This window comes from Nyctibius grandis, chromosome 1 (genome assembly GCF_013368605.1).
Source record: "Nyctibius grandis isolate bNycGra1 chromosome 1, bNycGra1.pri, whole genome shotgun sequence".
Classification (NCBI taxonomy): Eukaryota; Metazoa; Chordata; class Aves; order Nyctibiiformes; family Nyctibiidae; genus Nyctibius; species Nyctibius grandis.
Window position 1 is genome coordinate 37,188,337 of NC_090658.1, and position 17,871 is coordinate 37,206,207.

At 38.1% G+C, this 17,871-nt stretch overlaps 1 protein-coding gene across 2 annotated transcripts in view; it reads left to right on the forward strand.

Annotated features, from left to right (window-relative positions):
• RMDN2 (regulator of microtubule dynamics 2) overlaps positions 1–17,871 on the forward strand; it is a 56,998-nt gene that overhangs the window by 23,325 nt on the left and 15,802 nt on the right. For both annotated transcript variants that reach the window (XM_068414158.1, XM_068414168.1), the window contains exons 6-7: positions 10,696–10,771; positions 12,483–12,560. In XM_068414158.1, the coding sequence (XP_068270259.1) occupies positions 10,696–10,771; positions 12,483–12,560 (154 nt within the window). The remainder of the gene's footprint in view (positions 1–10,695; positions 10,772–12,482; positions 12,561–17,871) is intronic.

Below are 17,871 nucleotides of genomic sequence, written 5' to 3' on the forward strand. Positions count from 1 at the left end.
CCGGGTCTCCTCCCACCAGAGCCAGGATTCAACTTATCAGAGCAACCTGTTGGAGCTTCTCTCGAGCCCCACATTGGGCACCAATAAATCTGTCACAGTTTAAAGCTGTGCCAACTATTAAACCTGTGGCAGATGCTCTCTGTTAACCCTCCCCCCCTCCCCCACCCAAAGGGAAAAGGGAGAGAGACTTACGGGTTGGAAAGTTAAAACAGTTTTAATAAACTATAATAATGAAAAAGAGTATAATAATAATAGAAATAATCAAATATATACAAAACCAAGATCAAGATCAAGAGCTTGGAAATCCTCCTCAGGCAGAGTTGCTCCCCCAGCACAGGCAGAGGGGAAAATGCAGTAGCTCCCCCTGCTATCACACCTGCAGGCTTTTAACTGGAGAATTGGCAAAGCTGGTACCAATCAGTGGAAGACAGGAGGGCCCCTCCCTCCTGGGCCCCACCTCCAGGAGGCAGTGGGTTAGTGATAAATAGGAAGGTGAGAATGACGTGTATGGGATGCAATACCTCGTTGGTCAATCTTGGGTCACCTGCCCTGTCTGCTCCTTCCTGCAGGTGTGACCCCCCTTCGGCTCTTCACTTGTAAGCAGTGAGGAATTTAGCAGTGACCTTGGTTTCTCTAAGACTAATTGGCCTGGTTTGGGCCAAACCAGGACACCCCTTCCCCTTTTCTTTCCCTTTTTTTGTAGATAGTAACTATATTTGCCTTTTTCCCTTCTGTTGGATCTTTCTGAATTACCCAGGAGATTTTGGTAGTCAGCTGTGTGTCAGATCTGGATTGCTTGAGTCTGGATGATGCAAATTTATCCAGTTTATCTAAACATTGTTTTATGTGTTAATCCCCATGAACAGGAAATAAGACTTCAGGAAATGTTCCCCGTAGAAGCTGTACTCTCAAAGTTGCATTCAAACAGAATTTTGCCTAAAATCATAAATAGATAAGACTGTGTGTGGACAGAAAACAGTGCAATATAATTAAGGTATGAAGAAATAATATGTGAAGTAATATGAAATCCATAGTTAAAAAGGATAATAAAAGAGAAAACAAAACTTAACAGAAAAAATAGAACAAATATTTATACAAAAATACTAGGATCACTAGCAGGTGGTCACTTAAAGAAGAATGACGTACCAGTTTTACCTAAGGTCAGAGATGAAGGGTGGTACCCAACTCCAGACTGACACCTAAATGTACTGTCTCTGTTATATGTTTACATGTGAGTGAGGGACTTGTCCTCCGCTTATAGGGGATGGAGAGCTGATAGGCAACATGTGCCATTTGATGTGCCAGCATATTTGAATGGCATGGCAGATATCACACAGGACCTTTGGGGGTCTGTACCCTTCCAGGCCGGCAGCTGGAAGTGGTGGGAAACCCTGGGGCATCTTCAATGGCAGTAGGCACCTGTGTCCAGGCAGGGATCCTGTGAACTGAACAGGGTCTCCGTTGACTGTAATAGGACATTAGATACACAGATGAGCAGCTCAGCATGATTGCAAGCTCAGTGTGAAAGCAATGCTGTCTCAGACCAAAATCCTTCCTTTTCATCTCACAGCCAACAGAAAATTTTCTTAAGCTGTATAAGGTAAATAAGCTTAGCCTGTGTAATATAAGCCCATCTGTTTTTTAGACAGTTTTCTCATTTTTTGTGTAAGGTTATCTCATTCTGTGTTAGCTACTGATGAGAAAGCTGGCTTTCTGACCTTGACTAAGGACAGTTTTGGTTGATTTCTAATTAATCTGTACTTTCTTGTTCCTGAGGGGTGTTGATATTTCCTATCAGCACAACTGAGGTTTTAACTCACGTTTGGTATAGCTGCTATCTATATTGTAAACTCATGCATTATTTCTAATGTTCTCTTAAACTGTTTAATATATTATGGCTTACTAAATGAGTGAGGATTAAATGATAGGCCTATTCTTTTCCTGGTCCTGTTCCTTGCTCTCTACTTACAGTTAACCCTTGGTGGGTAGGGGGAGTATAAGCGAAGAAGAAACTGAATTCAGCCTTGTTGCTTTCATCTTTTGTTGTTATTTCCTCATTGCTAATTGTTCTGTACTTTCATTTATGTTTGTTTTCCTTCTGCTGTATTTATAGAACCTCCTCTTACTGCCTCATATGTGTCTTGTGAGTTGCAATTCAGTTTGTATTTAGCATTTCTGGTATATATATCTTTAATTATGCCATCCAGTTCTGATATATATATCTTTAACACCCATCCAATATCCCTAGCTTAGCCATGTGCTCTTATTTTCTCTTTTAGGGTTAATTACTTTTGGATTTTTAAGTCAATAGAGAACACCTCACTGGAGCTAAATTAGTAGTTAAAACTATGTCCTGCCTTTCTTCTGCATCAAAAAGGATCATTTGCTCTAGTGATTTTGAATATTGTCTCTTAATAATTCTTCTGCAGAACTTTTTATAACATGGCACTTTCCTATTGTTTAGGTTTTTTCTTTAGAAATGTACACCATGCCTGTCAAGCAAGGATTAGGGCTGTAGACCTCTTTGAAAGTTTCATTTGGAAGCCTATCCCTGCTGCTTGAAAGCTCTGTGTACTGCATAAATATGTTTTTGTCACACCCTGACTGACATAACTGTTCCAGTAAAGCCCCAGTGTAGACAGAGTTATACTGGAAAAAATATCCCTTTTCCAGAGCAGGGTTTTTCCTATTTTGTGGAACTGCTATAAGCTGTCTGGGAAATAGAATGTATCTTTTGTCTCCACCAGGAGTATTTAGTGGAACAGTCTCATGAGCAAACTCTTGCCAATGTAGGCCTAGAGTTCAGCTGTCTTGCCTTACTTTTCATATTTACTTCAGTTAAGAACAAAAAAATGCCATATATCTTCTTAGTAGATCACCTATATTTTTTAATGAAACTATCATAAAATTTATCAACAATAAAACTGGCCAACTTACTGATCAGAATACTAACAAGTAACCAATATTCATCCTCAAATCAAATTTGATAAAATATATGCAGAAAGAACAGAGCAAAGTATCTTGAAGTAGTCAGTTGGTTTTGGTGATGAACTTTTGCAGCTGTGAATAATTTTCATATCTGAATCCAGTTTTTTGAAAACATGTGATCATACTTTATATTGTAGTTGCCAATGAGATAAAAAAAACTTCAGATTTTTTGAATGGTGACCTCTAAAGAACTGAAGTAAATGGAAACACTGGAAAGGAAAAACATAACTAACCTTTTATTATTTGTATGACCACCCTAAAGAGAGGCAGAGTAAATATTCTAAGTGACTTGTTGCTTTGTTCAGCCGGTGTCAGTTATTCAAGTTGTGAAGGAACTCACATACAAGTTAGCATCAGCCAGTTGCAGGTCTTCTTGTTTTTCCCAAGTCTCAAACAAAATCTTTTTGTGGGTCAGTGATTCCCAAGTGATAGTTGTGAATCCTCACAGCTCATCTTGGACCATGGAGCATCTTTATCATCCAGGTTTTAATTGGAAGTGCTATGCAAACAATTCAGTGCTATAGTTGCTTCGGATGGCACCGCTTTACAACTTTACGATTACAGAAAAAACAAAATTTAGAGTCACATTAGTAGTGCTTTTATTTAAAACTAAACAATCGCTTTTAAGTTCTTTTGCAAAAAAAAGTGAGTTTTTATGTTTGTGGGGGTTTTGGTGCTGTTTTTTCTTCAAGAGTTTGGAAGAGGTCCAGAAGGCTTCTCTGCCGCTGCCCAGAATCCCGCACCTCCTTTTTTGCTGAGGAGGACTTGTTCACAGGCTTTGCAAAGAACAGAAGAGTTATTAGATGTGGCCAGTGTTCATGACTTTTACTTAGAAAGATCATTCTTTGCATTGAGCTTTGGTTTGTTTGCCACAAACAAACAGTGCTGCCATTAAGTTTGGGTTACTCTATAGAATTAACCCGCTGATAGGAGTCATGTAGCACGTGTCTCATTTAGATTGGAATGAAATTATCAAGTGAAAACCTGGAAAAAAAAAAACCTGTATTAGTCAGCCAAAAAATGGAGAAGAATGTAATCATAGAAATCATATTAGCTTTTGTTAGTTGTGGAGATTTGTTATTCACTTCTAGGACTAATTAAAAATGTTGACCCTTGTGTTCACATATAATTTTGTGCTAAGCTTGTGCCTGGGCTAGAACTGATGCTTAGGGAATCTTTGATTTGCTAGTACGACTTATACTTCTGAGTGGACTTACTGTACTTGGTGTACAAAAAATGAAAGAAGTAATAGTCCCAGGTAGAACATATTTCAGTGAGGAAGTCTAGAGATTGCAAAGATACTAAGAGACTTGTATGTAACAGTGGAGTATCTAGCCAGAAGGTGTTCTGTATTACTTGAGAGGTACAAAGTATTCAGAGGTGTAGAAAGTTGTGTTCTTACACGAAGAAAGTATTCAGAAATGTAGAAACTTTTAACTCATGTCTGGTAGACAAAAGATGGTAAACTCCCTCATAATAAGATGAAGAACTGCTCAGAAGATGGTTCCTAAGAAAGTCTACTACTATTTTGACCCAACCAGGATTAAGTTTCTCCTGGAATTCAATCAATGGATTAACTTTTAAGATTAAAAGATATTACTATCCGGCATGATAAAGTCAAGTTCTTAAACCCTTATAACTTGGTTATTTTGCAGAAATGTGGGGAGCTATGGAGAAGCAGGAAAAATGTAGTTCTTATGGAAGAAGAACTTTTATATTAGGTGGCATGTAGGTGCAAAGGGATTTTACACAAACTTCCCACAAAAAAAGTGAACATGTCATGTAATTTCAGTAACAGAATTATAATGGATAATTTGTCAGATTTGTAGGGTGCAATGGTATAAAAATAATTCTCTAGTGAAACAAAATTCTTTACAATTATAGAATATGTTGTAGGGTATTATCATACTAGTGACAGCCTTTAAAATTAAATACATACCACGTTTCTAACTAAATACTTGTAACCTGCCCTTAATTATCCCTTGTTTAGACTTAGAAGAGACAGATAACTTACAAGCTACAAGCATCTGTTTCTATCATACAGTCTTATTTTTCAGGAGTTGATACCTTGAAATACTTTCAGTCAAAACTGGGTATAACAAAGTTTCAGGTTAGTAGTTATTTGCCCTGTATTTGATTCACAGGAAGACCAAAAAAGTTTTACAGAAATCTTTGTTGTTAATTATGCTTAATCTTAGTCAATAATCTCTGAATTACTTAATTATTTTGGTAAAAATACTTTAAAATTTCAAATACAGAAAGGCAAATTCAAAAGCCATTCCTGAAAAGCTGTAACTTGTTCTGTAGTAAGTGGATCAGAGGGATGCGTAACTTCTTGTGTGTTTCCGGTTAGAGCATTTAAATGAGAGAATGGTGGAAGGTCATGCATTAAGGACTGTGTGGTTGCTGGGGTTAGTGATTAGATCTGATAAAAGTAGCTTTGTGTGCAAAAAAAATGAAATCACAATCTAGTAGGGGTAGTTTTGGGTTTTTTTTTCCTTTTCCACAGGGCAGGTCAGTGAAATATTTCAGTTCAGAAATGTTGTTGCAAAGCCTCGGGGCATTTGTGGTCCTTTCTCCAAGTTCTCCATCTGTTGATCTTTCTTCTTCATGTGCATTTCCCTCGCCACTGAGGGGAGGCAGCAGATGTTGGCACTTGCATGACAGTAGCCCTTTGCAAGGAACTGAGCTCAGGTCTGTAGTCCAGCCCTTGAGGAGGAGTATGATGCATCCCTGGGAGAAGGTTCTTGAAGTAGACATGCATTGGTGAAACACTTCAGCATCCTCGTGCAAGGGCAAAGGAGGTAGGTTTGAAATGTGAGAAGATCTATTTACTACAAGCTTTTTGCCAGAATGATCACAGAAGAAATAATACTGGCAACCTAGTGATCCCTATTACATTTCTGTCAAGGAGAATTGTTGTATTACTATCTCTGCAAGCTATTGTTTCACTCTGTTTCCACATTTGTGAAGACTATATCCTGCTAATTTCTTCAAGATTGTATTTGCACATATAACGACTAAAGATATCTGTTATAAGAATAAAAGTTAAATTTCCGGAGCACACAAATTTAACACAGTTGCAGGTTCCACAGCCTCAGAAATGCAGAACATGGTGTCCACAAGTTCTACTGGAAAACTTCTGTGAATATGCATTAACAGCAGCATTTTTCCTTGTTTTGGTATATTGTATGTGTTAACAATAAATTATTAAGCTAGAATTCTTAAATGTCCTTACTTTTGTTTTTTTTTTTTTTCCAAAATATGGGTTTATTTCCCATGGTTTTGCAAGTGTCACCTACGCAAGTGTGTGCTACATCTGATGTTTCCCTGGAGCTCAGCTTTAGTGCTCTGGTAAATTTTTAATATGAAAACTATATTTGTGCCAATTTCTACACTGTAGTCTCAGTTGTATTCCAAGAAGAAGAAGAAAAAAAAAGAAAACAAAACAAAATCCAAACCAAAAAAAACCCCACAAACAAAAAAACACCTAAACACTTCACTTTGCACGTTGGTGCATTTTACTTTGTATATTGGCAGTCTTTCACATTCTTAGCCACTGCTTCCATACCCTCACCACCATGAGGAAGGTGATACCAAACTGATACTCTGCTTTTCCACAGAAACTTAGTATCAGATGCATTTTTATAGATGAAATACCATGGTAGGAAAGTGATACAATTTTAAGTATGAAAACCTGTGATCTCTGGAAGGGTAATGCAACAGGGGTCATAAACAGTAATATAAATTGCAAAAATCTCCTTACGTAGGAACTAATATCTCATTGAAGTCAGATTAAAGAGAAAGCCTGAGGGTCTGGCTGCATTGCAGAGATTGTCAGAATACGTAAGTGCGTGAAACTGGTGAGTGAAGGAGTCGATGGCTAAGAAATAGGATGGGATGCACAGGACTCTGAGCCATGCAGAGACAGGGAGATGCAAGAACGCATTTAGAACTGGAATGGAAATAAACTTTCTTTTCACTGGGCCTCTCATGTGTTACCCACACATTCACCTTTTCTCATACTACCTTACATGTCAAATGTATCTCGGGTGAAGAGGAGGGATTGAAAAATAGGTATGAAACAGATGAATTAAATTCTTTGGTGTTAGTAAATATCACAAACTCTCCTCCTGTTCACAAAGTCATACCAATTACAAGAAAAGAAAACCTTTCCTGTTGATACTAGGCTGCTAAAAGGGAGACCTAGACTTCTAAATGTAAGCCCTGTACCCACACATGTCCAAAGTCTACATGAAATAAGAGGGTTTTTTGGAGTTGGAATACATGGAAGGGTATATAGAAGAGAGATGAACAAGCCTGGGAAGATGCATGTTATTTCTGATTTTGGCTCCATGAATTTTATCAGGGAAAAGGTAAAACTTGCTGCATTTGAATGTCCTAATGTGGCTTAAGCTTGATTTGAGACTTTAAAGCTTTTCTGTAAATCCATCTCTTATGGGATAAGCTGTGGTTGCCAGAGTCTAAGTCTTGGTAGCATCTCTCTGCATTTTTGGTATTAAAATTCAGGTTGCTTCCGAACACGCTTGGTAAAACTTGCTGGATCAACCTGCTGTTCTTCCTTTTGCAGCAGGTAAGGTATGCCCCTTACAGTTTTACCTTGTCTGAGTACGTATAGAAATTCTGGAACACCAGAAGGGAAAACATTAATTCACCTTGATCTGGACCCCTCTACACGAGGGCCACGTAGGCACTTGGCATCCATCTCTGTCAACTACAGTTTCTTCTGAGTCTGAGTTTCAGTGACATCATTTGTAGCAAAGGGATGTGATGCTGACTTATTACTGAGTTAGTTTGATTGTGTTTGTGCTTAGAAAAGGAGTATTAATTGTGGATGATTAATCTCTATGCTTCTACACTGTTTTCGGTAATTTTTCTTCCACCTGGAAATAACATTTTTTTATGTTAACAGAAGTACTGTGTCTGCCTCAATGAGGTTATGATTGTTATGTTCATTTAGATGAACATGTCTGTGGCTGGTTTTTTACTTTATCCAGGAGTAGCAGTAGCTCAGCAGTTAGGTCACTTCTTTGCAGCGCTTAGTTGGTACGATTTGCTCTTTATTTTTCTCTGTGAAGATACTGTAAGTGGTATTTTAGTCTTGATGTTCAAAGGGCGTAAAGCAGGCAGTGGTTGCGAGGAAAACCAGTATCACTTGCTCTAATAAAAGATACGTACGCTTTACCCATTGCATTGGATATTTGCACATTATTGCGTGATTTTTTTTTTAATTTATATCCCCTCCATAATTTTTATAATGGTGCATAAGGCGATAATGTAAAAAAAAAAAACCAGTGACAGGGCCAGGCCCTGAGGCTGCCTGCTGTGTCCGGGTGTCACCAGGAGATGGGGCAGGTGAGAAGGCCGAGGGAAGGCCGAGGGCCGGCGGGGAGCGGGGAGCCCTGCCCCCGGCTGCCGCCTTTGCCCACAGCTGGGCCCTAGATCTGGAAAGCTGGTTTCGGGATAGAATGACAAGAACCAGATGGAAGCATTTCTAGTTAGTTCCTTCCTCGTTTTCTCTGATAATTTTCTTAGTATTACCCTTTGGATCAGTGAAAATAAAGTTTGCTTTGTTTTTTAAACACTTTGAAAATTATTTAAAATGCCTAAAAATTCTTTTCTGGAAAAAAACCACCTTTTTTTAAGAAATGAAGTTGATATCTGAAGTGCCATAGAACTCCAAAAGTTAAATAATTTGTTTATGCCTATTGCCTGCCTAGTCCTGTTCAAAAGTATAAAACAGAAAAAAAATGCTAATACATGAAAGACATTCTTATTTTTTCCTTAAAAAAAATAAAATGTATTTAAAGTTAGTAGGTTAGCTTATTTTTCAGGTGTTGAAAATTTTACTGGGATTTCCCTCCTCAGAGATTTTAGCTGTAAGTAGAAGTTTTTCTTTGAACTGGTTTAAACTAAGGCCCTCTTTCTTGTCACGCACAGACAGGGAAATACTGCAAGATGCTGGATTAGCTTGTTCGCTTTTCATTGTTTTCTTTTGAGGCAGCAATCCGTTTAGCTATGGTATGCTGAGTTTATCTGATTAGCACTTAATGAGTGAAGGGACCAGGGGAAATGTTGCCTGAGTTACTTAAGCCTAATAAAGTTTTCAGTACCTTCCCCCTCTTTGTAAATACCTGAACTTTCCTGACCCCCACCCCTTGCTTTTCCCCTCTATTGCAGCTCATTCCCATATGAAATGCGCTCCCCCTGCAGCTTTAACTGTCAGAAGTTGTGGTGCCATTAGCTGGATTTTGTTCAGTGCACATTGGTCACAACATACGTCCTGCTCAACAGTGTTTGACAGTCTGTGTGGAGCTCTTACAAATTCAACTACTGTTGTTATGCCTTACCTGGGAACACTTACAGACTAAAAATGCAATAACCTGTAGCATGAGTATTTCTAACTGAAAACATTAGGTATAACTGTAAGCAATATAATAATTTATTTAGTTATGTTAGCAGTGACATTTTAATGAGGATTCACTGGAGCTTGAATAATTACATTATATAAAGAAATTCAGGAAAGCTGAGGTTTAGTAATGCTTAAAAACTTTGTGTGCTGTACAGATTGTGTGTCTGTTACCACAATTAACTCGATAAGATTCTTGCATAACTCTCATATTTTCCTCTGGACTTCAACTTGATTTCCCTCTTTTAGGATTAATTTTTGTTTTGATTTGATGTTGCATTGTAAAATTTTTAACACAAAAGTAAAATTCTGAAAAAATTAGAGAAATCATTTGTATCAGTTTATGCTGCTTAAATATATCTTTGGTGGTTCTGTTAGTTTCATACAGAAATGCAAAGTTGTCTTAATACCAATGAAAATAGGTTCAAGGAAAGTACAACTGACGTATGTGCAAGAGATTCCTTATGCATAGCAGGTTCTATAGCTGTTGAAGTAGTAAGGAAAAAGCAGTAGAAGTTTAGGTGGAGTATCAATAAAACAATAGTGTTGCTTAGGAATTAGGAACCTTTATCGGTAGGGACCTCTGAAAATGTTTTCTGTTATACCTGCTTAACAATACAAATTTTTAATATAAATTATCTCACATTTCTTTTATCACTGTCAGTGTCCCCAATTTGTAATAATAATAGTAATAATAATAATAATCTTAGCAATAGGCAGCTAGTAATAGCAGTAGTGATCCCGTTAGAGCAGAATGTGTGTATATGTTTTTAAATAATTTTAAAGATATTAAAACAATGCTAGAGGTGCAGGAGCGCACCAAGGCGCTTGAGGTCTGCATAGCTTCCTGCTGAGCACGCCCCAAGGATTGGCCTTCCCGGGTGAGGTACCGCGGCTGATGTTGTTCACGTTGCCGGTTCACTGCAGCACAGAGCACAGTGTGTCCAGTTAAACTGTTGTCAATGCTGGAGCCAGTCTGGAAGTGTCGCATTCTGAACTAAATGGTAGAAATTTTGGAGGAGAAATCCCTGGTTTTTCACTTCACTGACAGCCCAAACGGTGTCATTTAAACCTCTTGCTTCCAGTATTGCTTTGGTTTGTTTTTTTGTCTGCTCCTGAATATGTACATCTCATGCCAAACTTCTATCCAGCCATCAAGATGGAAGAAAAACAGGTGTTAATCTGTGAATTAGGTATTGAAATATTTTGTAATTTGATTCAAAGGTTTATTTAAATCACAAAAAGTATGTGTGTGTGTTTTTCTTTTCCCCTCTCAGGTTTGCAATTATGTGTGGCTATATGTCTCAGTTTGAAAGTGTACAAAACAAAATCAGGAATGGTTATCTCTTTAAGGTATGTTTTTGTAGGGTTTTGGGGTTTTTTAAGCTATTCCTTTAAATCATTACCTTAATAGTGTCAAACATAGGTTTTTCCAACACAGTAATTCAGCCTCACAGGTCTATTTTGGTGCCTATGTTAAAGTGAAAAAGTTATTTTTATGTAGGCAAATAGATTATATGCTTACAAAATATAAGAATTGAGGTAGGATTCTGGGGACAGCATTAAGATTTCTGTTTTATTTTGTAGTCAAAGGGGGGAGGAAAAGGGAGTAGCAATTCTATTTAGAAAATAAAACTGTATGAAATCTTAAGTGATGAACTAGCACAGTTCTGGAATCATCCTTCATGCCACCCTTAAGAAGTAATATGTGTTTCAACACTGTTCTTTCAAAGGTAGTTGTGTTTTTTTTGAGTTAGCAGTTTGTGTTACATGTGCTACTCTCCCCCTCCTTGTCCTCAGCATTGCTTAGGTGCTTTCCATCCCTTGCCCTCCGAGCCGGTGTCCACCCTTTCTGCGTGTCAGTGAGAGGCAGCAGACGTGTTCCATTTCCCGGGGGATGCCTGGGATGGGTCCCTCTCACATCATGTTCTTGTTAGGGCTTGGAGTGTTGCAGAGCTTTCTTATGAGAGAGCATTAATTACACCTGAGCTGTGCCAAGCGAGCTAAGCCCTGAGCACTGCGACAAGCTGGGAACGAAGGGAAAATAACAAATAACACAAGTGCTGCAGTTGTTTAAGGATGGAGTTTAAAAAGAGCCCACAGTGTTAGCAAGAAGACTTTTCAGGGAGCTTTTCACAAGTAATTACTGAAATCTGTGTGAATAATTTGGAAATGTTAAGGATTTGGGAAAGCAATAGTATGAAAACATAGCTCCTATCTGAATAGTTTGTGGACAAAATGATAGAATGATAGGCTCTTAGATCTGTATAACTCATATTTTAGTGACTGACTTAATTAGAAAAAAAGAGATATTGGGGGGGGGGGGGGGGGGGTGGGAAGAAACCTTAGAAGTGAAATTTATTTTGAGAGGCAAATGGTAGTTAGGAGCAAAATAACATATTTATTTTTTCTTCAAGCTCAGATTGAGCAATAAGAGTTTTCTTTAGTAAATTAAAGAGAAAAATAAAGATACTCATGACCTGTAATGAAAATGGTTTTGGAAGAAGCACCTCATTGGATACTTTCTAGGTTTTATGGCTTCACTGTAAACAAAACCATTTTATTTTCCGAGTTTCACATTATAGTAACAATTTGTTGTGTCATGTACCATTTCACTGGGGCAGTCACATTCCAAGGTGGAAGAGACTATGTTTCAGGGATAGGTGCTAGCATGTAAGATCTATCAAAAAGAGTGGTTGCTTTCTCACTGATTTGGTGTCTGACAGTTTCCTAATACTAACTGTAAATAAAATGAATTTCATTGAAGTTGTTGCCTTTTTAAGACCAAAGTTCTTGAGTTCTTTGATTGAACTTTAGAGCTGCTTAGTCATGTTCTAAATACAGCGTGCCTTCTTGCGCTGTGTGCAAAGTTGCTAAATAATTTTTTTTGTGGTTTCCCTCCATGAGGAAGGGGTTTGCTAGTTAAAATATTTTTAGGTTGTTAGAAAAGAATTGCAACAGAGGAGAATTTCTGAATTTGTTTGTGATTTGCAGCAAATTTCTTAGAATGTAAACACACTTACCAAGCAAACATCTAAAGTGACACTGATTTTCTTTCTAATAGGAGCACCTAGACAAAGCAATTGAACTTAAGCCTCAAGATCCTTTTTTATATTACCTAAATGGAAGATGGTGCTATTCAGTAAGTTGTTTTTTTATCTAACGTATGAATTGGGTATACTGAAAAATGATAATGCATTTGGAATGAAATAGTGGTACTTAAAACAAAGTAGGTGTTTATTGAAGTAGATGTTTTGAGCTACATGAAGCAGTAGATTTACATTTCCTGAATTAACTTCCATATGTGTGATGGTAACTGCTGACCATTCCTGTCACGTACGTTAAACAAGCTGTGCTTGTATGTCCCTCATTGTTGCGTCCAAGTTTCTTATCTGAATGTATGAATGAAAAGTAACTGATGTTTGGAAGGGAGGAAGGATGACCTCTTGATTTCAATTCTTCGTTCTGCCGCAAACTCTGGGTGACCTTGGGCTGGTAACATAGCCTTTTGGTAACTTCATTCCCCATACACAACTGAAGTTAAAGGCACTTACGTGCTGTGGGATTATGTCTGTGGCAGCAAGGCTTCCATACCGGCTTGGTAAATTCTAGGAGAATGTCACAACAAAGGTGCAGGCATAAAAATCTATAATTCGCCAAAAAGTTTTACAAGAGATACAACTTGTGCTATGCCAACACAACAGGTGCTTTTAAATATTGTGTTAATGACAGTGATAAGTACTCATATATGAAAAATTTTAATAATTGGTTTACAAGTTTAGCTGTTGATTAATTTTATTATTTTTTTTTAGAAAAATGGTGCTTGTGCTTCTAATATGAGAGTTGTCTTACTCTTAAACCCACATCTTTCATGGCTCATCTCTAGTGCTGTGAGGCATCTTTCATCAGAAGAAAATGTTCTTGCATAGCCTATGCTGTAAAAGATCACCGAGAGGCTTCTCAGAATAACTGCTAGTGCACAGTGCATTCCAGCCCTGCCTTTTTCCTCCAGCTACTTCCAATGCTAGTCACTACAAAGTGCCGGCAAACTGGAAAGAAGGAGTTGCTGTGATACATTGCAGACTTTGTCTTTATCTGCGACAAGACTTAAAGCAAAGTAATCTTTCAGCAGTTTTTTCAGATCTTATATTTAACTTTCAAAGAGCTTTCAGCAACTACATTTTTTCTCAGTTGATTTGAATAAGGAATGACACCAAGTTTTTCAAAGAGCTTTTCATTTTGCTTTTCATCACACTGTATTCTTGAATACCAGCATTAGCTATGCAAAATTGAGTTGCTGAAGATTGTCCTATAGTATGCTTGCTGTCCTGCCTTTGAAGAGCATCTCTCTCGCCAGTGTTTCCTTAAGCACTGCTATACCGTGCTATGTCCAACAGCTGACTGCAGCTTCCATTTATGTCGAACACTCCCAGATGTTTTTCATGGCTTATTTCTCACTTGAACTATCGTTTTTGGAAACTTTACATGTAATCTCAGTATACCTCACATTGTTCTTATTGCACTGTTTTTTTTACTCTTGCTTCATTTTACTGACAATCACCACTTCCTGACTAATACATGTGGATTGTTGCACTATATCATTACAAACTCATGTTCCACACTTGCAACATCTATGCAGGGCTGCCTTGCTGAACGTTAAAGCCACAGATTAGCATTTGCTTTAGCATATGACCTGACCTGCATTTTATTAAGTGAAACGATCCTCCTAAACAGATATAGCCACTGAAATACTTAAGGATTGATTTCTGATTTTTCTTTTTCTTCTTTTTTTTTTTTTAAATCTTGCCTTCTGTGACTGCCATGACAAAATAGTAACCTGAAACACTTAGAACAGATTTTCGTAGTACAAATAAATGCAAGTATAGGACTGAATAACATTTTGTTTTAAATTATGGGGCTATCAGCTCTTAAAAACTTATTGTCTTTTGCACACTTCCAGTAGCAGCATGAGGCCGTCATTTGGGAACATTAGTTTTGAGGCTCTACTAAGGAAGCTAGATCTTAATCCTAGCCCGGTGAAGTTGGTTTTATCCTCATTAGTTTTAGCAGGCTGTATGGGTAGATTTCTGTGCTGATCCACTAACGCAGGTTTGGTCATGCATGTGATGTAGATAGCCATAGGAGTTTGTGGAAGATGTGGCAAATTCCTTGGTCCTATTCTGCAGACTGTGGTGTTTCATGCTGTTGTAATTATCCCAGAAGTAGACTGTCTTATTTCTCTTACCATTATAAGGCCAGTAGAGCTAGACAAAAGAGCAAGATTCTGTTCTGATGTGTGTATCATCTCAGCTTTGTTAGAAAATTCTGGTATCACAATCAGGTATGCAAGATTTTCACCAATTGTTTCATAGATGTGATGATGGACAAAATTTCGCCTGTGAGACCTGCTGTGTATGCAAGAAGCCACCTATAGCTCTAATGCTTTTGGTTTTGTTTTGCAGAAATGACAAGGGGAAAAAAAAACCTATTTATTTATGCATTGAGCAAATGTAATTGAACACCACTAGTAATGGATAACTGCAGAACCCTACCAAATGTTATTTTAATATTCCTTTTTCCAGGGCTCATATGAACTTCTACCTAGTGGTAATTTTTTCCAGGGTAGCTTTAGTGATAATGTTAGGAAAAGATTATTACCATATAATTGTAATGAAGATATTTTAAAATATCTAGTAAGCAAAGTAAACCAGTGTTTAGTACGTCAAAGAGATGTTACTGTTCCAAAGAAAGACAACTGCAACAAAAGAATTTTCATTTAAAATGTCTTTGGTGGTGGACGAAAATTTTTCTTCTCAGCCTTCTGTGACAAAACCAGGCTTTGTTTAGTACATATCTTTTAAGGAAGGTTTAATGTTTTAAATATATGCTTGGGTTGGTTCATATGATTTTAAATAAGTACAGTGTTTAGAGCCTTTCACATTTCAGCTTTGTTTTTGTTGAGGAAAAGTGAAAACTACTTTGCTCTTCAGGAAGAAATATTTATTGGAAGTGAATTGATCTGTGGTGCAGTGTGTGTAGGAATTACTTTTCTTTCCTTACAGTTTTGGGCGCAATTATCTGATAATCCTTTATAATTGTGTGTTTGTGGGTTTTTTAGTGTTCTAATGTTTAGAATAGCTTTTAAAACAAAGTGCATATCTAGTTAAGCCTTATGGCTACTTGCCATTACAGGGCTGGCACAGAACAGTTAGCGTATACTTCTGAAAGTGGATCGGAGCCTCTGGTAAATGCTAGTGATATGTTAAAAATTAGATCTCTTGGGATTTTCTTTTTGCAGGTTACATGCCATGTGTTGGGTTCATCTTTGGTGTATCCCACTATCTGTTTGGGTTACATCATGGAACAAATTGACCCAGTTCCTTTGTCCGTGTGCTCTGTAAGTCTGCTCCCCTTACTGGAAACTGAAAAGCCCAGGGAATTCAAGTTGAATAAACGCCTAAATGCCTGTGCAGACTGTCCTGGTTCCTCAGCTGGCAAGAAAGAGAATATTTGTGTTGGAAGCCAGTATTTTAAAACTGCTGTCCAGTTACTTAGATCTTTTCCAGAAGTCAAAACATTGCAAAATTATTTAATTCAATTTTACAATAATATATTGTAATAAAAAAGAAAAAGAAATTCTCTGGGGATATTTAAGTAGGTGCTATTAATATTTTACTGAAGCTGGATCAATGGGATGGTTTTCCTTTATGGAAGACAATTGTGTGATCCATCTTCAGTGAGATATTAGCAAGGAAACTTCGGAGGAGGAAACCCTTTAGGGCTGCAAGTCAATCCTGGCTGAATTTTCAATCCAAGTGGGTTAGTTTCCTTGGTACCAACATCCTGGAATTCTAAAAGAGCTGTCAACAGGCAGGGTTTGCATCTCATCGAAAACAGACAGAAGACAAAACCAAAAAAAACAAACTCCATGCAGTGTTTTCGTTCATATGTGATTTTTGCAGATCCTAGGCTAAGGAAGAGAAAGGGATGTTAGGAAATCCCTTTTCCCAGTATTTAGGGGGGAACCTCATTTTCTACCTTGGTCTTCAGAGGAACAAGAGGCCTGACAGGAGCATGCTGGATACGAACTTTATGGTCAGCTGCAGTTTAACTCTGTGGGTGGCTTTCTTCCATCTCTGGTACTAGTAGAGATTTGGGTAGAATAAATGGATGAGAGCCTGCTGTTCAACAGATCTATAGGAGAGATTGTTGGAGACAACCATCTCTGTTAGCTTTGGGATACTGAAGAATGGCCTCCTCTCCTTGGCAGAGGCCAGGCTGTCATGGTGACCCACTCCCCTCTAGCCCTAGGGAAGTTCAGGAGTTGGCTGATGGTCCCTCAGGCCCTTGTTTTTCGCTCTTGAGTGAGTGGGACTAGCTCTCCTCATGTATGGCAGCTGGAAAGCTATGTTCCTTGAGTGACCCAATACATTAAAACTTGATATTCTGTGGAAACAGAGGGTTCCTTGCAGTGTTCTTGTGAATTTTCAGGCTGATGGGGGCACTGACATCAGGGCTTGGGAGACCTAAAAAAACAAAATTCACTTAATGTTTAGAAATAATCTGTAGGGCAAGAGCAATCTTCATTCTTTAATTTTGTTGTTGTTGTAGCTATCACTTGCTACAGTAGATGTTTTTCTTATTACTTTCTGCTGTCCTATAACATTCTTGGAACATACATTAAGTGGAATCATGGTTCCACTGAAGTTGATGACAGTTACAGTCTCTCTGTACTTGATTTTGTACGGACCTCCAGATATGCTTTGCACTATTTGGAATAACCTTGACTGTAGAAGTCAAATTTGCACTACACTAGAGCATGCTATGCCAGGGTTTCTGTTGTCTGTGCTTGCTCACACACAGAGAATGCTTAATAAAGTTAGTTGGTGTAGTAGGAATGATGTTTCCATTTCACTGCACATGGCATAAGATTTACTTAATAAAGTTATTTCAAATTAAAGACTGTGCTTTTGTGTGTTTAGGGGAAGGGTATAATTTCCTGTTCATAATTATTGCTCCAGGGCACAATTTTGTGTCTTGCATAAAACAAGTCTTTTCCACGTGTCCCACCTCAGTCACAGGGGGGTGCAGACTGACTCAGGTGGGGCGTGGTTAAGCTGCTGTGATGGGATTCACCTCACCTGTCTTTAACCATCCACAAGGTATAATTGTCTATGTTCCTTTTGTAGTCGAAGGAAAGAAAGAAGAGAAAGAGAAGAGTGTTCATCCCAGGCTAATGTAGGTGGAGAGGAATTGCCTAGTGGAAATGCCTCTCTCTGTATTGACCATGCAAGGAACCTGGACAACTGGCATAAACTAGGCACTTCGTTTATGGATGGCTAGAGTTAGCCACAATGAATTCATCAAGCCAGTGGCGATGTCTGACTACTCAAAACATTACAGAACTCTCCGAATATCTGTGTAATAGTCACAGTACAGTGCTGGAGCCCATG